The sequence below is a fragment of the Numenius arquata genome, chromosome 20 (genome assembly GCF_964106895.1).
Source record: "Numenius arquata chromosome 20, bNumArq3.hap1.1, whole genome shotgun sequence".
Lineage (NCBI taxonomy): Eukaryota > Metazoa > Chordata > Aves > Charadriiformes > Scolopacidae > Numenius > Numenius arquata.
This window is the reverse complement of record NC_133595.1, coordinates 6,940,235-6,962,897: the sequence shown is the minus strand read 5'-3', so window position 1 is coordinate 6,962,897 and position 22,663 is coordinate 6,940,235. Positions and strand designations below refer to the sequence as shown.

Sequence of the window (22,663 nt, the reverse complement as noted above, 5' to 3'; positions counted from 1 at the left end):
AGCAGCATCCCCAGCAGGGCAAGGGGGGGATTCTGCCCCTCTGCTCCGCTCTGGGGAGACACCCCCCAGTGCTGCCTCCAGCTCTGGGGCCACCAACATCACAAGGACACAGACCTCTTGGAGTGGGGCCAGAGGAGGTCACGGAGATGCTGGGAGGGCTGGAGCCCCTCTGCTGTGAGGACAGGCTGAGAGAGTTGGGGGCATTCAGCCTGGAGAAAAGAAGGCTCCAGGACCCTTTAGCGTCCCTTCAGTCCCTAAAGTGGCTCTAGGAAAGCTGGGGAGGGACTCTTGTCCTATGGCTTCCCTCCCTGATCGAGGGGGAAGGGTTTGACACTGAAAGAGGGGAGATTGAGATGAGATCTGGGGAAGAAATTCTTTGCTGTGAGGGTGGTGAGAGCCTGGCCCAGGTTGCCCAGAGAAGCTGTGGCTGCCCCATCCCTGGAGGGGTTCAAGGCCAGGTTGGAGGGGGCTTTGAGGGACCTGGTGTGGTGGGAGGTGTCTCTGCCCAGGGCAGGGGCGTGAAAGGAGATGATCTTTAAGGTCCCTTCCACCTCAAACCACCCTACGATTTCTTGGCGAACGTTGAAGGTTTATGCCCGTTTCTTTCCCCGAATCCCGCACGGCGCATGCGCACTGCCGCCTTCCCGCCGCAGCCGGCGCAGGGGCTGTGGGGCGCGGCTGCGCATGCGCGTTGCCCCGCCCGCGGGGCCGGCGCCGCTGAGGAGGCGGGGAGAGGAGGATGGAGGCGCGCAGGGTCCGCCGGCCCCGCTCACTGCCCGGGAGCTGCCGCCGCCGCCGCCACCACCCCCGCCGGGGCCGACGCTCCGGCCTCTGAAGGGGAAGCAGCCGCGGGGCGCGGTGAGTCCGGGGCGGCGAGAGGGCGGTTGGGCTGAGGCGGGGGGAAGAAGCTCGGCCGGGCCCAGCGGGCCCTCCCGCCGCGGGGGCCGGTGTCCCCGGTGCGTGTCGCCGCGGGGGGCCGGCTGCGGGGCGGCCCTGCCCGGGCCGGAGCCGCGGTGCCCGCTCCCTCGGGGCGGCCTGGCCCGGCCCGGCGGCTGTCGGTCTCCCCCACGGGCTTCCAGGTCCCGCCCGCGGGGCCGGGAGGGCTCGTCAGCGGGAGGAGTAGCGCCGGCGGCGGGGAGCCCTGAGGGAGGAGAGCGTCCCGAAGGGATAGCGAGTAAAAACCACTTAATCGGGCCCGCCGTCGGTCTGCCGGTCACACCGCAAGCGTGCGCCGCGTCTGGTGAACCTCCCCGTTTCTGGGCAGAGGGGTGGCCATGGGGTTTGAGGTTATTATCGCCCGTTCCGTGGCGGTGCGGGTGGGTGTCGCGGTTTGGGCCGGGCTGGGCACCGAGACCAGCCACAGATGCTCTCCCCAGGGAGAGAGAGAGAGGGAGAGACCCCTGAGTTTAGAAGGATCTAAACTACTTTGACGAAATACCGCTAGTAAAATAGAAATCATGAAATATACGTACGATGCGTACAGAATCTTTCCGAAGCAGAAGGGTTAACAAATGGACTCGTTTTCCCTGGGTATTTAACACGTGATAGTCATCCTGCCTGCTTTTTAGTAGAAATAGCAGTTGAGTGTGTAATCAAAAAAATGCTGCTACATTTCAATTGCTGGCAGCCCGCTATATTTCAACATGAATTATTATTTTGTGTTTCTTTTTTTTTTTTTTTTTCCCCCTTCAGGCAGACTAGAATATGGAATTCTAAACTAAACCAAAATGAAAGTTTTTCTACCTGATACGGTTGTTCCTTCTTTCTTGGGTGGGAGGGGGTGTAGTGCCTTAGGGATGGAGTCGTGTGCGTGTAACCTCTCTTGGAGTGCTTTCTTTAGCAAAATATAATAATAAAAAAAACTTCTTCGCAGAATTAAGTGATGAAGCAAACACGGGTCTGTAGCAATGGGGCAAGTGGTACCGTTTTTGGTTATAACATTGTCCTCTCATACCCTGCTACAAGGTACAAAACGAGTTTTGAATGTCTGATGCAATTTCTAAGAAATCAGTCTTGAAGGTGCATTAAAAGTAGCGTGAGTATTTGGTGGGGATGGACCCTGCAGTGATCCTCTAATCGTGATGATTTAGGGCGATGCATTTGACAGGGCAAGTTTGTTTTAAAATAACAGTCTGAGCGGTGCAGCAGAGCTCTGGGTGCATTCTGGTGTCCTTCTGTATAAAGATGGTTTGATGAAACCTCTGGGAAGTTCTGGTTCCTGGGAGCGTTCGTTTATAACGACAGAGAAGTTGAAGATGGGAAGCTCCAATAAAAAGTTGGATACCTATGAGGTGACTCAACTGGCTAGTTTGTGTCACCGTCACGGAAATTTGATATTAAATATTAACATTTTCTCAGTCATCCTTCATTCTGTAATGCTGAACATCTAAATACCTTTTTTGACTTCTTTTTAACTTTTTATTTTATTTTATTTTATTTTGAATGTGACTTAGTCCAGAGCAGCCTTTTCACCAGTTTGTTGACATGTGCTTAAAAGTTTTTGGATCCAATCCTGGAAGCTGTTCAGTGATAGTTTTGTCTTTATGTCAAGTCTGCTTATTTAATAAAGGTCTTGTGAGGGAGTGTTAATTAAACAGTACGTGGTTTAAGCTGTAGTTAAAACATCCAGAATTGGAAAGTATTACATGGAAGGAATACCGAGTTCTTAGGCTGTATTTAGCAGGTCTGTACACCTTCTTACTTCTAGTTTTATGCTAATCTGATTTTCTTTACTGGCAGCATCTGTCAGATGACGATACTTCAGACAGAGTCACATGGAAACACACCTTATTTATTGTTTACCATATAAATTTTTGTTCTCTGCACCTCTTAATTAAGGGTGATGCTGTGGAGTAGGAGGCACATGTACCAACTGTTAAGCGACTGACAAATCGGGTTCTCCATAAACTACTTTCACTTATGTTGCGTTTCCATACGCTTTGTTAACTGTTGTTGTAAGATTTATTTTCGTAGGCCCAGATCAAGCTCCCAGCGTTTGGATAAAAAGGAATGAGGAGTTGATAACCTGTGTAATGGGAAAGCAGAGGAAAATGCTGTACTGTTACCTGCCTGGGCTTGTCACATTTTTGCCTGTGCCCATTTTGCAGATTTTAAAGAAATAATTACTTATAATACTGATTTTTGAGAGTGGATGCGTAGTGCAGATATGCGTATGTGGATATATGAGTATCTTTGAGAAATATGCTGTTGGGGGTAGGTAAGAGGAGGTGAGAGACTGCTCGCTACTGATCTCCACTGTCGATACTTCTGAAATAGTTTAGCAGCAGTCCGCATTGAGAGCTAACTAACGATAGAGATAAAAATTTCCTAGGGTGATTCTTTCAGGACAGAATTTCCTTTGGAAATCCCTGGTTTCTAAATTTGGTAGTAAAACACAGTTGCAGTGGTTGTTGGTATCTGCTTTTTCTCCTCCACTGGTTCCAGTGTATTTCTTTCCTGTCTGGATTATTCTTGAGGAGCTGATCTCCTCCATTGAATAATTATCTCCAGCAATATTATTGGCTAATTCTACAAAATGCAATGTATTCCTGTACACTAAGCATTAACTTTGATTCACTGTAATAGTTTTGGTTGATATTAGCTAAGAGCACGGTACTCCAGTAAAGATACAGTCAGATCTGTAATTCCTTAAAAGTCAGAAAGATGGTAAAGTATGCGGAAGCCTGGATATATAAAGATGCTGGAGAAGCCTGTTTGGACCCTATGAAATAGATATACCAAACACAAAAAGGATTTCAGGTTATAAAGAATAACCCTTAGATTTAAAAGTAGAAATTAAGGTATGAGAAATTTTTTTTTTTAGTATATGTTGATTGGTAGGTCTGTAATAAGTGCATCACAAGAGTGAGGGGCTACAAACAGATGGTAAATGAGTGTCTGGTTTTCTATCCTCCTTTATAGCTTTTAAAAAAAAAATATTTTAAAATCTATTAGATAAAGACCTCTTTTTTTTCTGATTTTAGTTGTAAAAAATTATAAATGTGTTGAAATGACTATTTCCCAAGTTGCGGTCACAGCAATGAGTAGCCAACAACTAAACATTGATATCATTACAGGCACGGGATCTTATAAATTATTAATGGAGGACTGTAACTGTGCCTTTCTGTAGCGGTGTTCTCTTAGGGTAACCCTAATCTGCAGTAGGAGCAAAAGTGTGTTCTAATTTGATTAGATGGTGGTTCTGTTTAATTTAGTAATGAGCCAGTGCTCATTCTAAAATTACAACTTCATTTCATTGATGCGTTTGGTATCTAAACGTTGGGGTGCTGGGAAACACAATACTTGTAAAATTGTGGAGATTGTCATCCTCTGGTAACTTTACAGCCAAATGCCATTATTCTGTGAGTATTTTCCAGGGCCATAGTCCATTTTAATGGTTACCGTGATGTTATGGTCCGTTCTCTACAGGATACAGTGGGAAGCGCATCCAAAGTGATGAAACTCTTTTAAAAACATCTGCAAATTTTTAATGGAACTAACTTTTGCCTCCGTGTTGAAAACAATTGAGGGATGTACTGCTCCTCTAGGCTTCAGTATCTTAGATTCTATTTGGTTATAGCTTAGTGTTTATTCATACCCTGAAAGTTGCTTTCTGTTTATGTTGGGATAAGGCTGCTTCTGCTCCATTCAAATAATGGTGAGAACTTACAGGTGGGATTTCTAGTGTTTTTGGGGAAGGATGGCTATTTAAAGTTTGGGTTTTATTGTTTGGGTGGGGTTTTTTGGAGGTGGTTTTTTGTGTTTTTTTTTTTTTTTACTTCTGCAAAATTGCTGTCTAGCCAGCTGTTTATCTCTTATTTGTGCTGATTATTTGTGGAAGTGAAATATTTCACATTTGTCCTTGTTTCATCTTGTTTGTTTTGGACCATCTCCTCAGTTTGTCACAAATGATTTAAGAACTTTGGTATCATTCTCCAACTTGTTTTTGTCTCTTCTCAGCATGGTATTAATCTCATTTTTGTGAAGAACTGAAGTTTATTAAGGTTATCTCTATTGCATTTTTTTTTACTTACTTTGACAGGGTTTTTTTTCTCTTATAATTTAGAGTATTCCACTTTTATTTGTTCAGTATATGTATCACCTCATAAGAGACTATAGATTTTCCTGAGGCTTGATTCCCTGGCAAATATTTAAAGCTTTTTTTCCTCTTTAGTATCTAAAATAAATTTATTTTATCCTGTGTATGACTGGAGATGTGAATCTGCTGGTCTTGAAAAAACTTTGTATTGAGCCTCTTCTAAATCTGGGAACATACGTGTTTTAATTCTGGTCATTTTTCCTTCCAGTAGCTTCTGATCTCCTTGAAAAACTTCTCAATTGCCCAGATCCTTTAGAGAAGTGTTTATCAAAGTGTGTAAACTCCGTGGTTAATACTTGCTTACAATTACTTTGCTAATACTGATATTTTTCTTCTCTCTCCTCCCTATCCCCTTTCTCCTGGTGTTTTTCCGCAGGAATTGAATTTCTCTCTCACTGAGGTTCCTTCACTTCCATTATGGAGATGAATCGAGAAAAGCTGTGTACCAGTAAGGCTGATGGGAGCGCAGATTCTGCTTATCATTGCTCAACGTGTCATGATGATGAGGAGTGGAGCAATACCAGCCGGGGGCGAGCGAAGTCACGAAGTTTGTCAGCTTCACCAGCCCTAGGAAGCACCAAAGAATTCCGGTATGGCTCTTGGTTCTTCTTATTATTGCTACCTTTAAGAAAAATGAAAACAAAAAATTAAGTTATATAGATTTTAATTCTTTTCTCCTCTTTTTGTGTAACCATAGTCTTGCAGTTGTGACAAGTGATAACAAACAGAATTAAAAATAGCATTTTGTGGAAGTAAATAGAGAGGGAGGTGATCAGTGAACCATCCTCTTGCGGTCCATGCTGTGAAAAGACGGGGATTTTCTGAAGTAGCCATGTAGGTGGCTGTCTCTAAACTGACATTCATGTGAATGGGCTCTGAAGACGAACTGCACATAAAACTCCTATCTATAGCGTCATGAATTGAAATTATTTCTTAGTAAGAAAGTTAGTTAACAAAGTACGGGTGTGTTTCCAGCTAGAAGTTCTTAAAGTACAAGAACTTCGAAGGTTATTGTTTTAAGAAGATAAACTAGTAATTTTCAAATTTGAGTAACCTACTGTGCCCCCAGTACTTGACTTCCAGTGTCTTGGAGTAGATTTGAACTTTGAATATTATGATATTTGATTTGAACTTTGAATATTATGATATTTGTCGTATTTCAACTTAGATTAAGACATTTTAAGTACCTTCCAGAAATAAAATACAAATGCATCTGTACTGAGCTATGTTAATTCATAGCTCAGGTCACAAGAAAGGAAGAGTTTTACGCTTGGTTCCAGTTCTTTAATTAGTAGGCAGAACTTTACCTCTTGCTCAACAAGGTGCTTCTAAGGGATTCTTAAAATGCACTTCTAAAGGCAGAGTCCAAAGTGAAGGCAGGAGGTTAAAAGAGGGGGGTAGAGTAAGAGCAGATCTGTAATCCAAGCGGCCTGGCTGTCAGAACAGGTCTCTGCAGGGCTCATAGGCTCAAAAAACAATCAATCAAAGTAGAGACACTTCTGCAAGCTTTTACAAACACTCCAGCTGGAGCTTTAGTGCTGTGTATTAAACCCCTGTAGGAGTATTTGGGTTTTGTGGTAACGTGAGGCAGCCCAAAGGAAGTTTGTGCTTGCTGATCGTCTCACGGCAGTGAGAAACGCCCATTTTTCCATTGAGCCAAATTTCTAATCTAGATGCAATGCTCTTGTCATGTGGACAGCCTGGACAGGACTTCTGATTTTGTGATCTTTGGACCCACTGTAAATAGCGAAGAGCGTGCTGCGGTAGCAGTGTGTCTTGAACCTGGGGGAAGCGTAGTAGGACTTGCTTTTTTACGTTGTGACCCTCTATAAAAGCACGGACAGACTCATGGAGGAGTTTCTCAGCAGCTGAAATTCTGGTCCAGTCCCTGCTTTGCTGGTAGGAACGCTCTCGCGAGGCAGAGCACAGATGGGTGAGGCTGAAGATGTCAGGGGGAAGCTTTATGGTGACGGGAGGCGTAATAAAAGCCTTTATCTGAAGAGGCTAAAAGGTTAGGAAAATACTTGCTTTGCATATTTAGTTCAGAAAGTCAGTGTGCTTTAATGCTTTCGGAAAACGTTCAGAGGACTGCTCTCTGCCTGTGCTGTTCCAGCTGCTGGGTGCTGTGTCATAGTCAACACCTAAGACTTTACGTTAAAACCATGCTGTAAAACTGGTGGGTTTTATCTTCTCCCCTTAAACCTTTAAGAATATAGACTTCAGTCAACCTATGTAAAAGACCATGCGGTCTAAATTTTTGTGTATTATTATCTAGCTAAATAACTACTTTTTCTTTTTCAAACTAGAGGTGATCTTTGTAGACCCTGCCCATTGCGGGGCTGAATTAGGGTCCTTGTTTACGAGATTTATTTTTTTTTCTCATTAAGATTCTCTGCATTCATTCACTGACTGTCTTCAATTTAGTGCGAAATTGTCACGAGGCATTTTTCAGAATGTCAGAAAGTGATCTCAGGCTTGCTCTACCGTAATTCAGATTGAAGTCGTTGCCCATCTGCTTTCAGCTGGCAAGTGTATTTTCCTAAAATATATATAATTTCCCATGCGTTGCTGCTCTTCCTTGGCAAAGACAATCTCACTGCAAACAACTTGAAATTCTGTTCCCTCAAACATTTTACCTTCTTTTGATTGAACAGAGCATAGATTGAGGAGTACTAATAAACCCAGGTCAAATCTCAACAAAAATGTGTATCAATTATTAATGAGAGCTTGCAGAGAAAACTTTGTTTGAATGTCGTGAAGGTGAGATGTGGATAGGAAGAAGTGGAGGTGATGATGTCAGGGTGGGATCTAACTGTCCCGATATCAAGTCTAGTTGTTCACAAGTGGAGAGAGAGTTACCGTTCCTTAACACCTATCGGTGCACGCACACAATCTCTAATTAGTCAGTCCTTACTCATTTTGTTGTTTTAATATAAATAAGGTGAACTTTATAAAACACTTAGTAATAATCTTATCTGACTGGGTTAGTCGTGCCTGGACTTACAGATGGAAAAAAAATATTTGAAAAACAAATACCATTTCTGTGTGTTCAATGTAGGAAATCAAACACTTATTTTCATTATTGGAGCTGAAATCTTACACAAGCATATTTTCTTAGACATGGAATAAATAAGATGTTGCTGTTATTCCTTAATTGTATTTTTTTAACCCGTCATCTGGTTTTGATTTTTATTAGATTTCTGAGGTTTTTTTGAGTATTAAGAGTGAATCATCGGGCTGGTCTGAGCTACTTTATAATAGACGCAATGGAAGGCAGTGCAGTAACGATCTATTGCTTGGCAGTAACAAATTAGTTACCAGTTCCTGCGTTGATTGAATTAAGCACAGGAAAGGCATATTTCCCGTTCTTTTTAATGGAATAATTCTAATGGCATTTACATAATGTTTCAAGAGTTACGTAACTGGGGTAAGTTTTACTCCCGTTTACAGATTTGCTGGAGGAGGTGGGAGGGAAGGAGGAGGCAGAAAGGTTCTGACTTGGTCCAGATAATCTCATCCTAGAGCTAGGAGTAATCCTGTCCTGGGCGGGATTTAAGTTTGAGGATAAATTACTTTTCAGAGCAGCTGTTTGTTTGAAGACAAAGAGCATGTTAGCTCTTATTGCATAAATAAATGAAAAAAAAAATAGTATTCTTTTTGGTACCTATTCAAACAGCATTTTTTCTGCCTCTTGGTTGTCTCTACCTGCCTTAATCTCAGCCTGGGATGTCTTTTATGCACTTTCACAGAGATTAAATTACCTAATGGGTACTCCTTATCTTAAATGACTGAATTACTACCCCAGCCTTTCTCAGCAGTAAAAACACAGACATTTCTCAGTCTTCAGTAATTTCGGTCAACAGTGATTTCTTGTTTGTCAATTTCTGTATTACCTTAATGCCTAGAAAAAAATGGCTTTGGTTAGTAAGAGCTCTGCTTAAATAGCAAAGTCAAAATCCTGGATTCTATTTGTTTGCGGGTGGTGGAAAGAAAAGGGAACTGTTTTGAAAGTAATCTGTAAAAGACAAATGTGGGTACTGGAGGTGGGGGGAAACAAACCGAAAAACTAAGCAGCCCTAACTAGTACATAATGAAGTGACCTAAGGCCTGGTGCTGCAGAGAGATATCCGTGTATATATTACAATTGAAGGATTTGCATTTTATGAATTTATTAAGTCCAACCTTTCTTGGCAAAAGCCCGCTCTAGCCGAGATGGCCCAGCACCACGTCCAGCTGAGTCTTAGAAGTGTCCTCTGGGGAGATTTTTCCAATAACTGATTGTTCTCACTGTGAAACGTTTTCCTTGTGTCCAATCGGCATCTCCCCTGGATTAACTCAAACCATCACCCCTCGTCTTTTCCACAGGACTCCTTGTACAAAGGGAGTCTCCATCTGCTTCGTAGCCAGCCTGTAAATTCACAGAACTGACCTGAGAAAACTTGACCACCTCGTCTTTGAGGCTGTGAGGCTTCCTTTGTGCAAAGTGAAGATGAAATGAATACAAGAAGAATATGTGCCTGGCACTAATGATTTAGGAAGTGGTTACTCGGTATGTGGAGGAGATAAACTGCGAGCGAGGCTCTGATTAAAATCGCTTTCAAGGAGAAGTACAGGAGTTAAGTTTTAGATTTGAGAAGTGATAGGTAATTCCTGTAAAATCACGTTGGCTGGTCAACCACAAGCGTAGGTTTAAGAAATGTACTCCGTCTGGTATTGCCTAGCGCAGCTTTTTTAAAGAAGTGGTTTTGGTGGTTGGGAAGCTAATTATACCCAGTTTGTCATCACATTTCTTTTTCTTACTGTTTATTTTTCTATCTATATCTCTAGGAGAACACGCTCCTTGCACGGACCATGCCCAGTGACCACATTTGGACCAAAGGCCTGTATGCTGCAAAATCCTAAAACGATTATGTAAGTACTCATCAAATGAACGGGATTATCTTCTGTGTGGAAGAAGATGTTTGCTTCTCCACCATTCACCCCCAAATCAGCATTGTTTGTATTTTCCCTCATATTCAGAGTTTTTCATGTTGCTCGATAGCCAGTCTGGGGGGTCTGCATTGCCAAAATTGCCCTGCTGTTTATATCACACCTTGACCAGTTAAAAAGTCAGTCTGAGAGGAGACCGGGCTGTATTTACTGCGTTCTCAGTTGAAACCCCACTATGCGTGCGTCAGCTCGAGCTGCGTGTTGGGAAGTATAACATGGGTTGGAATGTCGCTGGGTTTTTTTCTCCCAGGGTATGATAGGACATAATCGGTATTTTTCAGTGTGAATTTATAGTGGCTTTGCTGGTTGGAATACTTCCTGCAGGGTAACAAACATACAAGGAAGTTAATTTTAGTAGTTTTACATTACTGATTCATGTGGTGTTCTTCGGCGCACCATCTACTAGGTTTTTCACAGGTCAGTATATCCATTTTGGAAGAAAAACGTAACCATTCCACATAAAAATGCAGCAGGGCACGTGAATGGTATTAAGTACTGAAGTTTTGTTTAGACATGTTTTGCATAATCTGTAATCCCTGCTTTGATGTCAACAACGGCAACTGCAATAAACAGTTTCCAACATAATTGGCAGTAAACTCACCGTGTATTAAACCCCCTGGTAGCAAACTAATCACCGTACGGAGCAGCTGCTGGTAGCGCTTTGTTTATTCCACCAACTTGAAATACCTAAAGAGCGGTCTTTCCGAATGCCAGAGGAACACAGATTTGTACGGACAACACAAGGAGAGGAGGAGAAATTGTTGTGTGAAACCTGAAGGAAGCCTTCTCCCTCTCTTGGTGCTGTGTGTTTGAGTTGGGAGTTTGAATTTCTGTATTTAATCTATGGCACTTTCAGTGTATGAATATCATGAAGGCAAGTTTGCTTTAGACTCTGCTGATAAATTTAATGTGAAAATAAGCGTTGGCTTCTGGTGATCAGGCATATAAAGATTTTTCATTTTGTAGGTTGGGTGCTATAAAAGTGTTGCTTTTTACACCATGTATTATATGCTTAATAAATGGTGTCTTTGGTCAAACGAGGAATGTCAGGGTTCTACAGACACCAAGTGAGTGATCCCTAGTTTTGTCCTTTTAAAACGTTTTATTTCATTGTTCTTTCAGTTAAACGTATTTAAGTATTTATTTGCCTGAATCTTTGTTTAAACGGTAGCAATCTTCCTCAGAGCAGGTTGGCTGCATCCTAACTTTTCCTGGGAAGGTGTGGTGGGAATCTTGTAGCCTAGAGTAACTAAACTTCCTCATTCCTCCTGTCCAGTCTGGAGTTGGAGCCTGGAGAGTGGCAGCTCCCGGGGAGCCCGGCTACTGGTGTTTACCCACCTGGGCACGAACACGCTCCACCCCAGGGGCTGGCCGGGCTGGTAGGATATAAGGAGAGCGTCAGGATCAGGGTAGAGGCTGCAGGCACCGCTCAGCACACGCCGCTTCCCGGGGAAAAGTCTGCTTGTGCCGTGTCCCGACAAGCTGGGGAGTAAAGGTGCTCTCGGGTCACTGAAGGAAAGGACTATTTGAAGGCCAGATCGTAAATGTCTGTTCTTACTCTGTGTAAGGCCTTGGTTGTGGCTTTTAAAAAACAAAGCAAAACCTTTTTTGTTTGGGTTTTTCTTCTCTACAGTGGTTAAACTCTCTTCACTGGAGAGTGTTCTGTAACAGAAAATTTTAGGTTTTATGTACAGGCAGAAGTTAGAGAAGGTCTTGGTGTCTCTAAGTGCTCTATTGTGTAGAAAAACCTGCTTTAGGTCAGATGAGCAGAGGAACTGAGTGACTTCAGTGAAAAAAGGAGGAGGTGCTTGTGTTGTTGAGGAGAGGGGAGGTCAAATACCTCTTTTTAAACTTTTTCTTGAAATGGGATTTTTCTTATGAAATCTTGCCTCTGAAGATCTGTAACAAACATTTTATACAGGATTTTTCTGCAAAGCCTCATGACTTTTTATTGGGACTGACTGAAATACTTAACTGGGGGAAAAGAAAATTTTCAGAGAAAAATGTTTTCTTTTGAGATAGCAAGTTATTAATAAGTGATAAAAGCCTCAGCCGTTTTTCTTGGAGCTGTTGCACTTGCCTGACCCCTGGGAAGAAACATGAAGATCTTAAAGCATGTTATGAATAATCTTTCATTTAGTAGAACGACGTGGAACTGGTGAGTACAGCTGGAACAGGCGGACTGGCTTTCGGTTGAGTGAGATCTGTTAGTTGTAGCTTTATTAAGTGAGAAGCAGTGCCTCAGTCTTTAGTTCTTTGCTGCCTTTAGAAGAGTCTGGTCATCTTGGAATGGTTTTGGAGTGGTTTCTCTACATGTATTTTTTTGCCTTTTAACAGTATTGAGATCTGAGGAATTTAATTTTAGTCACCATTTGTACTGGAAATAGCATGTAAAGCTGCAGCTTCAGTTCCCTTGCAGCTCCTGGGCAGCAATAAACAGAAATGCAACTCCTCCTGGTTTATTTATTTTATTTTCAGTTTAGCTAGTGGTTGGTTAGTCAAGTCAGAGGAAGCTTTCCAAATTCATAGTCTTCTCGGATTCATGGTGATATTTGGAGACCGAGAAAGGGATCTTCAAAAGGCCCTTACCCTGCACCAGGGGCTTGGACTTGGCTCTCTCCAGAGGTGCCTTCCAGCCTTCCCTGTTCCATGATTTCTTGGGTGTAAAATACTGAGTTGAACCATAAGGTGATGTTGGAAGTCTGTACATGGCACATTGGTGTTCTTCTGTGCTTTGGAACAGCGTTTAGAGAGAGACTGCACTGTTAGTAAATATTAGATATTAGACTACTTCATTAATCTATAGATTCTGCTGTGTTTATATGTAGGATATAGGCGTTATGGAAAGTAAAATGAACAGGTTATTCTGCTCCAGCAGCAGCATCTGTTTTTATTTTAACCCTTGAAGCGCTAAATCCAAATCTCTTTGTAACTTTGGCTTGTTCAGCATTTATACTAATCTGCTTTGCTTTGCGGATTATATGTGCACCATATGGAAAAGGATGAGGTGCTTGGTATATGCAAATTACCACGGTGAAATTACGTAGCTTGGAAGTAGATATAAAAGAAGGGAAATACAGCTGGGTGTTCCTAAATCGACTAACTGGATTAGAGCAACGTGAGGGTTCTGTTACTGAACACTCGTGAGAGCTGCAAAATTATTTGTGTACATATATTTAATTCTTGAGGTTCTCAAGTCTTAGAATGCTGTCCTGGCGATAGGCAGACAGTAGTTTTAAAATACTTTTTTAAGGTAGAGGTTTTTTTTTTAATTTAAAGTAGTAGTTGTGCTGCCTGGAACAGAAGGGTACAGGCACCTCTTCCTGTTTAAGCTCTTTATTTATGAGGCTTTAATAAGAGTTGCAAGTGCAGCCTTTTGCACTGTCCCCGTTTGCACGTGTCGTGGCAGCAGCTACAAGAGCAGACACCTTAATACTGCGCTGCCGTCTTAATACAGTGAAACACTGATTGGCTTCATGGGGGAAAAGCATCGCTACAATATGAACGGTTGCATCCTTCTTTCTGTTGCTCTAGGACTGAGTGCAGCTACACTTAAGGATATATTCTTGACAGACCAGAATGTTGTCAAAGCACGATGCAGTAACGGTGTCTTTTTTCCTCTCCTCTAGGCACATTCAGGACCCAGCAAGCCAGCGGTTGACATGGAACAAACCTCCCAAGAGCGTCCTCGTTATTAAAAAGATCCGTGATGCCAGTCTGCTGCAGCCCTTTAAAGAGCTTTGTGTGTATCTCACTGAGGTAATGAAATGGAAATTCCCTTTTTTGCCATAAGTAGAAATTTTACATCTAACCTGTTCTCAATGACTGTTCCTGTTGAATGTGGAGTGTGCAGAATTGTGTAGTGCAAAGAAATTTGTAGCCATTGCCACTGGAAGTAGTAAAATTTGTTTCAGAGCTTAAGATCAATACTTAAAGTATTTAAGTACAGAGCTTTAAAAAAAGGTAAAGTAAAAACTTTCCTCCCTTCTGTTTGCAGTTCTAAATTACAGGGAATGGGATATAAAAAGCTTAATCCTTTAAGCCTTGAACAAACACAGCGATGTTACTGTCTCATGTAATCTGCGTTCCAAAGCTGAGTTTAATTTATTAGACGGTCTGTGTGTGCTGCAGAATTCTCGGGAGTGTTAGACCACACAATAAAAATAAACCCCAAAAGTGACAGATGCAGATTATTTCTATAAAGTGTTATTTATATGTTTTAAAATGATGGAAAATTATGAGGAGAGTCAAACATTTTGTCATTGGAAGAGGTTGTTAACACGCTTGTCTTACCTCTCTCTAGGAGAACAATATGATAGTGTATGTAGAAAAAAAAGTCTTGGAAGACCCCGCTATAGCTAATGATGATAATTTTGGACCAGTGAAGAAGAAATTTTGCACCTTCAGAGAAGGTATGGTAAGGGCTTCTTGAAAGTAAAATCAAAGTATCTTGATTATTTGTCTTGGTATTTTTTTAGTCGTTGGGTCAAGTTTGTTAAACTGATGTGTCTTTTGCAGACAGTTGTGGGGTTTTTATATCTGTGAGTCGATGTTGGCACGCTGCGCTTCTTTTATGTTCGGAAATTAAGGCTGTTGATAAAACTTAATGCAAAACCTGTATTTCAATGTTGCTTCCAGATTATGATGATATCTCCAATCAGATAGACTTTATCATATGCCTGGGAGGAGACGGGACCTTACTTTACGCTTCTTCACTTTTCCAGGTTGGTCTTTATGGGAAATAGACTTAAAAACCTCTTTTCTTTTTGAAGTATTAAGAGGTTGTTTGTTTTTCCTTTGTTATTGAGTTGGGCATTTGTCCTTTGCTGTTCGTTCTGGTTTTTATCAAGCCTGTTTTACCCTATACCTTCTGAAAATAATGTATGCAATGTGTTGTTCTTGTTATGCACAGTTGAAGTTACATCAATAGTCAAAATATTTACAGGCAATTAGTTGAAGTATGAATTGCTTTTATTCAGTAGCTTTTAAATTCTTTTCTTTATTGATAGGGTAGTGTACCTCCAGTTATGGCTTTTCATCTGGGATCCCTTGGATTTCTTACTCCATTTAATTTTGAGAATTTTCAGTCCCAAGTCACTCAGGTTATAGAAGGTAAATTTAAGGGGACGAGGTGTGGTGTTTCTCTTTGTTACATTTTCTGTAGCTTTTCCCGAGACTAGTACATTCTCTTAATCAACTCCTTCAGGTTGTCCCATAAGATTGAGTCACAAGAAATGTATAATAAACTAACAAAAGTGTGGCGTTGCATTGAGCCCTTCAGTGCTGGTTTCTGTCCTGCTCTCTCAAGGAAAATGGCTAAGAAATAACTTTGCCCTGTGTGGAGTAGACAAGTAAGAGATGATGCAGAACTTAAATGTTAGCTGTTAACTGCCAGCTAAACATACACATAGCTCTGAAGCCTGTGCTATTCTACTTCTCCAAGCAGCGCTTAAATACTGAGAAGTCAGGCAAATAAAAGATTTGAGGGAAGAAATACCTTGTTTCTTCAATATGAAGCAACTTGAGTTGCATCCAAAGTAGATTCCTGAAAAGACGGATAAAATGATCACGTTGAATAATGTTGTCTTTTAGTAGGTGTTTCTAATGCACTAATTTTCTTTAAGCTTAGCTTTTGCCTTAGTGAAGATCACACGAGCCCAACAGAGTTTTCCAGTCTTGATCATGGCCATATAAAACTGAAATGTGCTTTTGACACGATGAGTAAAGGGAGGAAGGACTGGGTTTAAATTTGACTTTAATTTTGCTCATTACTACTAAAAATCAGTTTTGAGCTTTAGCCAAGCGTAGGCAATTCTCTTGTGAATGAAATTGGGAATGGTACAGTGTGCTAGTTGTGACAGGGGTATTTATTTATTATACCAGCATATCATTTTTGTGTACTTTCTCCTGTATTTCACTTCTAGGCAATGCAGCACTTGTTCTGCGAAGCAGACTGAAAGTGAAAGTAGTAAAAGAGCACAGAGAGAAAATGACAGTACAGAACGGTATAGAAGAAAATGGAGTGGTGTCTGCAAATCTCGAGAAAGAAGTGGGCAAGCAAATTATGCAATATCAGGTCAGAGGCGAAAATAAACAAAAGACCTAATATGCTGCTTGTAAATTGAATTGTACTTATTTTATTATAATTTTCCCCTTTCCATTAATTTCTTTATGTTAGCCCAGTGGTGTGGGACTGATCCGTGTTGCTCTAATTCACAATACATGCACTAATTAACGAGGAAGTGGTGCACATCATTACTTTCCGCAGTCATAAGCGCTAATTACTTTCCTGTAGCGGTATCTTCCTTCTTATTTGAAAACAAAGCAGTAGTTCTAAAATGGGATATCCCAAAGATTTTTATAAGTGAAGAGAAAACCCTTGCACGCTGCTCGTAACCAGCTTCTGGAAATAACATCTAAGAACTTCAGCTGGCACTTGATAAGACAGAGGTGTAAAGAGAGTCTAACTTGGCAGGTAGTAAATCAGCGCGAATTTTTCAAAGATCTGGAAAGTGCGTTTGGGCTTGTCATTTATTACATTATTGCCAAGTCAGCAAGAGCGGGCTGCTGTAATATTTGATGTCGTGGCAGGTCCTAAATGAAGTTGTGGTGGATCGTGGTCCTTCGTCTTACCTGTCCAACGTAGACGTCTTTCTTGATGGGCACCTGATAACAACAGTGCAAGGAGATGGTGAGTCTGCTCCATGGGTTCAGCTGATAGCAGGTCGTGTGTAGACTGTTGCTATTTTACTGGAGGATTTTCTCACGTGGAAACAAAATCTCAAGCTTCAGTTGACTGGTGACAGAAGACGTTGGTGTGCGAAGAATAGTTGTGTTTATTCACTGGGAACTAATGCGTTAGAGTTTTGTAAGCTTTGTTTATGGACTTGTGAAGGCAAGTGGTGGCAGTCCCTCTGCATGTGATATGTTAGGGCTAAGGGCAAGAAATAGCTCAGAAAAAAATCTGCTTGGATATCTGGAATTTGCTGAAGGCCTGAGATCTCAACTCAGGAAATACAGAAGTCCATCTTTAAAGATGAAAAAAGGGAATGTCACTGTTAGAGTTGCGTAACCCGGGATCTAGAAGTTTATGCAACTGACGTGAAGCCACAGAACAAACGGGCTGTGCCAGGATTAGCAAAGAGCTTCTGACTTCTTGTGTATCAGACTGCAATTCTCCTGTGAAATACAAGTTGATACATTCTCTACTTCATTTTCATAACAGTGCGATTTCTTTGTCGCCTTCCAAAATAACGCCTTGATTGTAATGCTAACGCGAGGGAAATTTTTGCTGCTTTCCCAGGAGTCATTGTCTCCACGCCGACCGGCAGCACCGCGTACGCAGCCGCAGCAGGAGCTTCTATGATTCACCCCAACGTTCCTGCAATAATGATCACCCCCATCTGCCCTCACTCCTTGTCCTTCAGACCTATTGTTGTCCCTGCTGGAGTGGAACTCAAGGTTAGATTCTCTCACCTTATTTCTCTTTCCAAGTCAAAAACTTCTGTAATAACCCTGTGAACTTGGTCGGAGCGGAAGAGGTGAGGAAATGCCGTGTCTCCCCCGCGTTTTTTCATTTGTAGGAGGACCAGATCAAATCTGGTTGAAGAACGTATCTTTGTTTAAAATAATATACCCACTAACAGACCACTATACGCTGCGTCCTACGGATTGCAGTTGTGTAACGTTCTGTAAAATGGGAATACGTACGTTTGCATTCTAACTAAGAAAATTTTACATAACTTCTGCTGAAGAAGGGAATGAAAAATTCTACTTTCATGGCCAAAACAACAAATATTGCAAATTTTCACTATATTGATAGTTATCTGCAATAGTCTATATATATCTATATATAGGTATATAGAATACTATCACTAAGTATTTTTTGTTAATGCTGTGTTGCAGAAAAAATGCATGTAATACTTGAATATAAACCGGACTTAGTTCATGTGTGTTTTTAACAAATACCCATGTGTGAGGAAGAACCCCTTTCTGCTTCTGTGTCTGTTACAAGCCCCCAGTCTGCTTCAGCTGGGAGAGAGCTTGTACCTTCAGAAGGGCTCTGCGCTGTCATCATGGACACATTATGAGTTTCAGTGCAACTGCAAAGTTGGAAAGAGTGGATTCTGCACTCAGAGGGAGGGCGGAGGAGGTGTTTGTTCCTCACTCTTGAAAAATAGGTTTTGGACCTGAAGTTTAAGTCCTTTTCTCTTTTTCAGATTATGCTCTCCCCTGATGCCAGGAATACAGCATGGGTTTCGTTTGATGGAAGGAAGAGGCAGGAAATATGCCATGGAGACAGGTCAAGCCTTTTTTTTTGATTGTGCATCTCTCTATAAGTATAGAGAATATTAATTCATGCACTTCTCTCGCTCTCTAACATCTGCCAAAAGGGTTGCTGGCAGGGGAGAAACAAGCTTCTCTAAACCCTAACTCCTCTTACAGCACAAACTGCACTGGAAGTATTTAATTTCTAACTTGAGTTCTTTAGATCTCCCTACGAAAGCAAGTGAAGTGTTAAGACACGTACACATTGTGTGCTTGGCAAGGAAGACGGATGTGTCTTTAGAAAACTCTGTAAATTTAACTTAAAGATAAATCTTGGTTTGGGAAGCTGTGAACAAAGAGGAGTCACATGTCAGCAGCGCCTCTGAGTAACGTCATACGGTGTGAACGCTGTTCATTAGGGACGGGTTGTGGCCATTTGCAGTGCTGCTGCCTGGAGTGAGCTGAGCGCTCTGTGTGAAGTTTTAATTGCAAAACCTGGTGGCTTATGCTAACAGGAGGTGGTTGAAGGCATCAGTGTGACATGTGACTGATAGGGGGACTACTGCTGTTCAGGGGGACTTCTTTTTTTACCTTGGTCCAAGTTACCAGGAAGGAAAATGTCTGTCTGGTGTGACTCCATCTAGAACGGTTTGTATTCCCTCCGAGGCTGAGAGATCTATGGAACAGACAGGAGAGTAGCAAGGATTCAACCATGAGATCTGGCCCTTGGGTAGATGCCAGACTTCTTAGTGCTGTCCCTTACAGTTAAAACTTGAGACTCAAAGGCCAAGGTGGTGACTTACCTTTTCCTTTGTCCCCGTGTTGTTGATGTGAGGACCAGCCAAAGACTGCAGGATGTCCTGGAGTGGGTTCAGCGTTCTCTTTGCTGTCCACAGGGCATCTGTTAAGTGTTAAGCGCTGGGTTTGCTCTGTTGAGATGAGCCTTCAGGCTTGGTTAGCGCTTCGCTACGGAAACTCCCCGTTTCAGCAAAGGGGCTGAACGCAGCACTATGGCAGCTAGTGAAGAGAAGGTTATTTTTCTTTTAAAATTACTGTTTATTGCCCTTGACTGACCTGGGCTATTCCTGTGTTGTTGCAGTATTAGCATCACTACCTCTTGCTACCCGCTTCCTTCGATCTGTTTCCGAGATCCTGTGAGCGACTGGTTTGAAAGCTTGGCCGAGTGTTTACACTGGAATGTTCGGAAGAAGCAAAATAACTTTGCTGTTGAAGAAGAAGAATTTTGAGTGTCTACGTCTACCAAGACTCGTGGGAATGGAAAGTGGCAATATCCCTTCTATATGCCTGGGCTTTTAGGGTTTTTGGCTGACGAGTGTGGTCACCATCTCAGACACACACAGTGGTTGTATCTGTCTGATCTGCTGATGGCTGGAGATTATTGTGCTACTTCCTGTCCACCAAGAGTAGGAATGGAAGAAATTAGGCTCCGATGGTTGGAACCCAATTTGAATTTCCTTTAAATGAGCAATCTGAAAATGGGTTATTTCCGATTGGTATTGACAACCGCATCTGTAGATTTGATTGTAACCTCTAACTTACCAATAACGTGGTAGGCTGAATGTAGATACCTAATAGAAAAGTGGCATTGCAATAGTCTGTTTAATTTGGCATATTTATAATTCCATTGGAGACTGCTATGCACATAAAGGCTCTGAGAAATTTTCTTAAAAAACAAAGCTCCTCTTTGTTAGCTTAACTACGGCTTGCTCAGAACAGCTCCCCATCAAGGCAGCGCTTAAAATACTTTCTCCTTGTGAGTGTGACACACCCTGAAGAAATACCCCTGAAGAATGTTTTTATGAATAGATGGAACTAGTAAAAAAAAGTATATATAATTTTTATATACATGTGTATCTCTTATGCCCCTTTGAACAGTGTTTGACCCTTGGCTGTCACCGCTGTGTAAATACCCAGGACGAGCTGTCACCTGGGCTGAGCGGGTTATTACAGGGATCTCCAGTTTCGTAGCTGAGCTGGTTTGCAGCTCTGCAGTTCCTGGTGGTGGGAATCATCAACGCCTTGGTTTTCTGGAATAAATGGTAGCATTAGAGATTGTAAAGTTAAAAAAAAAAAAAAGTAATTCTCCAAATGTTCAAGAAGAATCTGGACTTCAATTACTACTCTTTTGTCTAGTTCCACTATTGTCTTGAAGAAGGAGAATCCCCTAGGAGATAGTAGGCCCTGCAGGCCCTCAGCTTCCACAGGTACCTCCCAGCTCTCGGTGCTGAGCCACGCGGAAGGGATACTGCGCTGGCGGCTGCCAAACCAGGACACATTCCCAGCAGAGCAGCAACGGTGCCTTCAGCACACTCAAGATACTCTAAGTCTCGTATTTACTTTTTTAAGATGCTTTCAAATGTTTCTAACTTCTCTGTGTACATATTTTATTGTATGTGCTTTTATGAAAGAAAAACAAAAACCAACAAAAAAAAATCCTAGTTGGGAAAAAAAGGGTTTGTACTGTACTTTAACTGAAAAATATCAAACCCAAGTATAATGTTTACATTTATGTTCTCTGTGGTGCAGTCTCATCAGCATACCATCCAAACTTTAGCATTTTCAGAGTCTTGCCGCATTGGTCATTAACGGAACGGACATTTATCTGTTGAATTTCAGCCTACGGCATAATATCGCGGAGGAATGATTTTACTGATGAAGGTGGGATTTCCTTGGAAGTGGAGAGAGCAGCTCTGTTGAACTTTTCATGCTTGTCTGATGTAGTTTATGTGGTCCAAAGTGGGAATGGGAAATGGATTAATTTCCGAACCCTGCCTGTGCCCTAGTCTGTCTAATTTTGTTCAATCCAGATGAGAGCACTTTTCCGTAAAAGAGACACAAACTCTTGGTTAATGATACAAACCACAATGAAAATATGTTAATATAAATTAATACTCCATTTGTAAATTTTGTAAAATAGCATATTGGTTTGATTTGGTCTAAATAGACAAATTTTGTGATATCTTGGAGAATATCCAGGTAGCTTTTGGGATTTATCTTTCACTTGAATCTGCGGTAATTGTTTTGTCACTGTTTTGAAGCTGCTTACGGGTTTCCTAGGTGGGAGTATTCAGTTATTTAATAACTGTTTACTTTTTGAACTATAGAAGTGTCAGACTTTTTGCTTTGAAACTATTTTATTTAAACATGCAATAATTGAGGAAAGGAACAGGGTATAGTGGGTCTGTAAATGGATTGTTAAGTGGCACGCTAGGAAGTGGAAATCATTTTGCGGAAGTGAGGCGAAATGATTAATGAGCCTTATCTAGTATTTTTTTAAAGATAAAACTATATTCAGCACTTTTTATTTATGCTTTTTATAATAGTAAATCTATTATTGGCTAAATTGCCGAACTTTAATTTTCAGAGTACATAGGTCATGAAATCTGTAATGAAACCTTACCTAACTACTTTCTCTAGATTAGATGTAGATTAGGAGTTGTCTGTAAATTTATCAGGTACAGCGATGGCTTCACTGCCTTTGAGGCTGCTCCGGTTTTGCTCCTACAACTGTTCCCGCTCGATGACAACCTCGTGGGGATTCACTGGTCAGGCCCGGGGAGAGCTGCCGTCACTGACAGCTGGGAACTCACGTGACGACTTTAGTCTTGGCTTTTTCTTCAAGAAGCCGCGTTGGTTCTAACTGTACCAGCTGCTTTACACTGAAACACAACCCAAATTGTGTTAATACATTACGGATTTATCCGATTGTACAAAGTCCCTTTTCAAGGCCTTTACTCTGCAAAGCAGCAATTTGCAGGCAGACTGGTGAGGTTTAAACAGCGCTGGAGTTGGGTGTATTTAACTGCTTAACGTGTGGGTAACTTCTGCCCAAACCCCAGCTGGGCAGGGAAGAGCTGGAGTGAGACTTGGTGATATTGGCAATCGAAGCTCCTTTTGCGGATGTAGCTTACTCAAAGTAACTTGTTTAAACTGTACTAGTAAAATAGGGGTTTGCTGATTAAGAGCAGTGTTTCTAATATAAGGGTTTGTAAAAGCATCTATAAACCCTTTCCAGTCTACAAAGGGCCAAAATGGAAGCTTGGAAATTAATGTGTGTTGGTTTTTTTTTTTTTTAAAAAAAAGAAAAAAGTTATTCTCTAGTAGAGAGTTTAAGAACTTTAAGAAGTTATTAACAATTGATGTAGTCCGGACTAAAGCAGTGTACTGAATTTTTAAAAAGAGGAAAAATCATGTTACATTACTGTTAATGCTTTGAAAACTTGTTTTAAATATTGTTGAAAACAAATATTTTTCAATCCTTTCAATAAAATCTTTTTGTAAAGTTGG

General features: G+C 41.5%; 1 protein-coding gene across 2 annotated transcripts; it reads left to right on the top strand.

The window, feature by feature from the left end:
- Nucleotides 1-710: 710 nt before the first annotated feature.
- Nucleotides 711-22,663, top strand: NADK (NAD kinase). 2 transcript variants are annotated; one of them, XM_074161599.1, is made up of 12 exons: nucleotides 711-858; nucleotides 5,475-5,688; nucleotides 9,926-10,009; nucleotides 13,717-13,846; nucleotides 14,391-14,499; nucleotides 14,726-14,811; nucleotides 15,097-15,199; nucleotides 16,012-16,163; nucleotides 16,679-16,778; nucleotides 17,391-17,548; nucleotides 18,307-18,389; nucleotides 19,455-22,663. In XM_074161599.1, exons 2-12 carry the CDS (start codon nucleotides 5,516-5,518, stop codon nucleotides 19,600-19,602), a joined length of 1,326 nt encoding a protein of 441 aa, XP_074017700.1. In that variant the 5' UTR covers nucleotides 711-858; nucleotides 5,475-5,515; the 3' UTR covers nucleotides 19,603-22,663. The 2 variants fall into 2 exon arrangements, with proteins under 2 accessions (XP_074017700.1, XP_074017701.1); XM_074161600.1 differs by lacking the exon at nucleotides 711-858 and having other exon boundaries at nucleotides 5,516-5,688; nucleotides 14,394-14,499.

Excerpts from the sequence above, each read along its gene's own strand:
- NADK (XM_074161599.1), top strand. The coding sequence starts at position 5,516 with ATGGAGATGAATCGAGAAAAGCTGTGTACCAGTAAGGCTGATGGGAGC. Across the intron at positions 13,847-14,390 it reads TTTGTGTGTATCTCACTGAG|GAGAACAATATGATAGTGTA; the intron begins GTAATGAAATGG and ends ACCTCTCTCTAG. Across the intron at positions 18,390-19,454 it reads GAAATATGCCATGGAGACAG|TATTAGCATCACTACCTCTT; the intron begins GTCAAGCCTTTT and ends GTGTTGTTGCAG.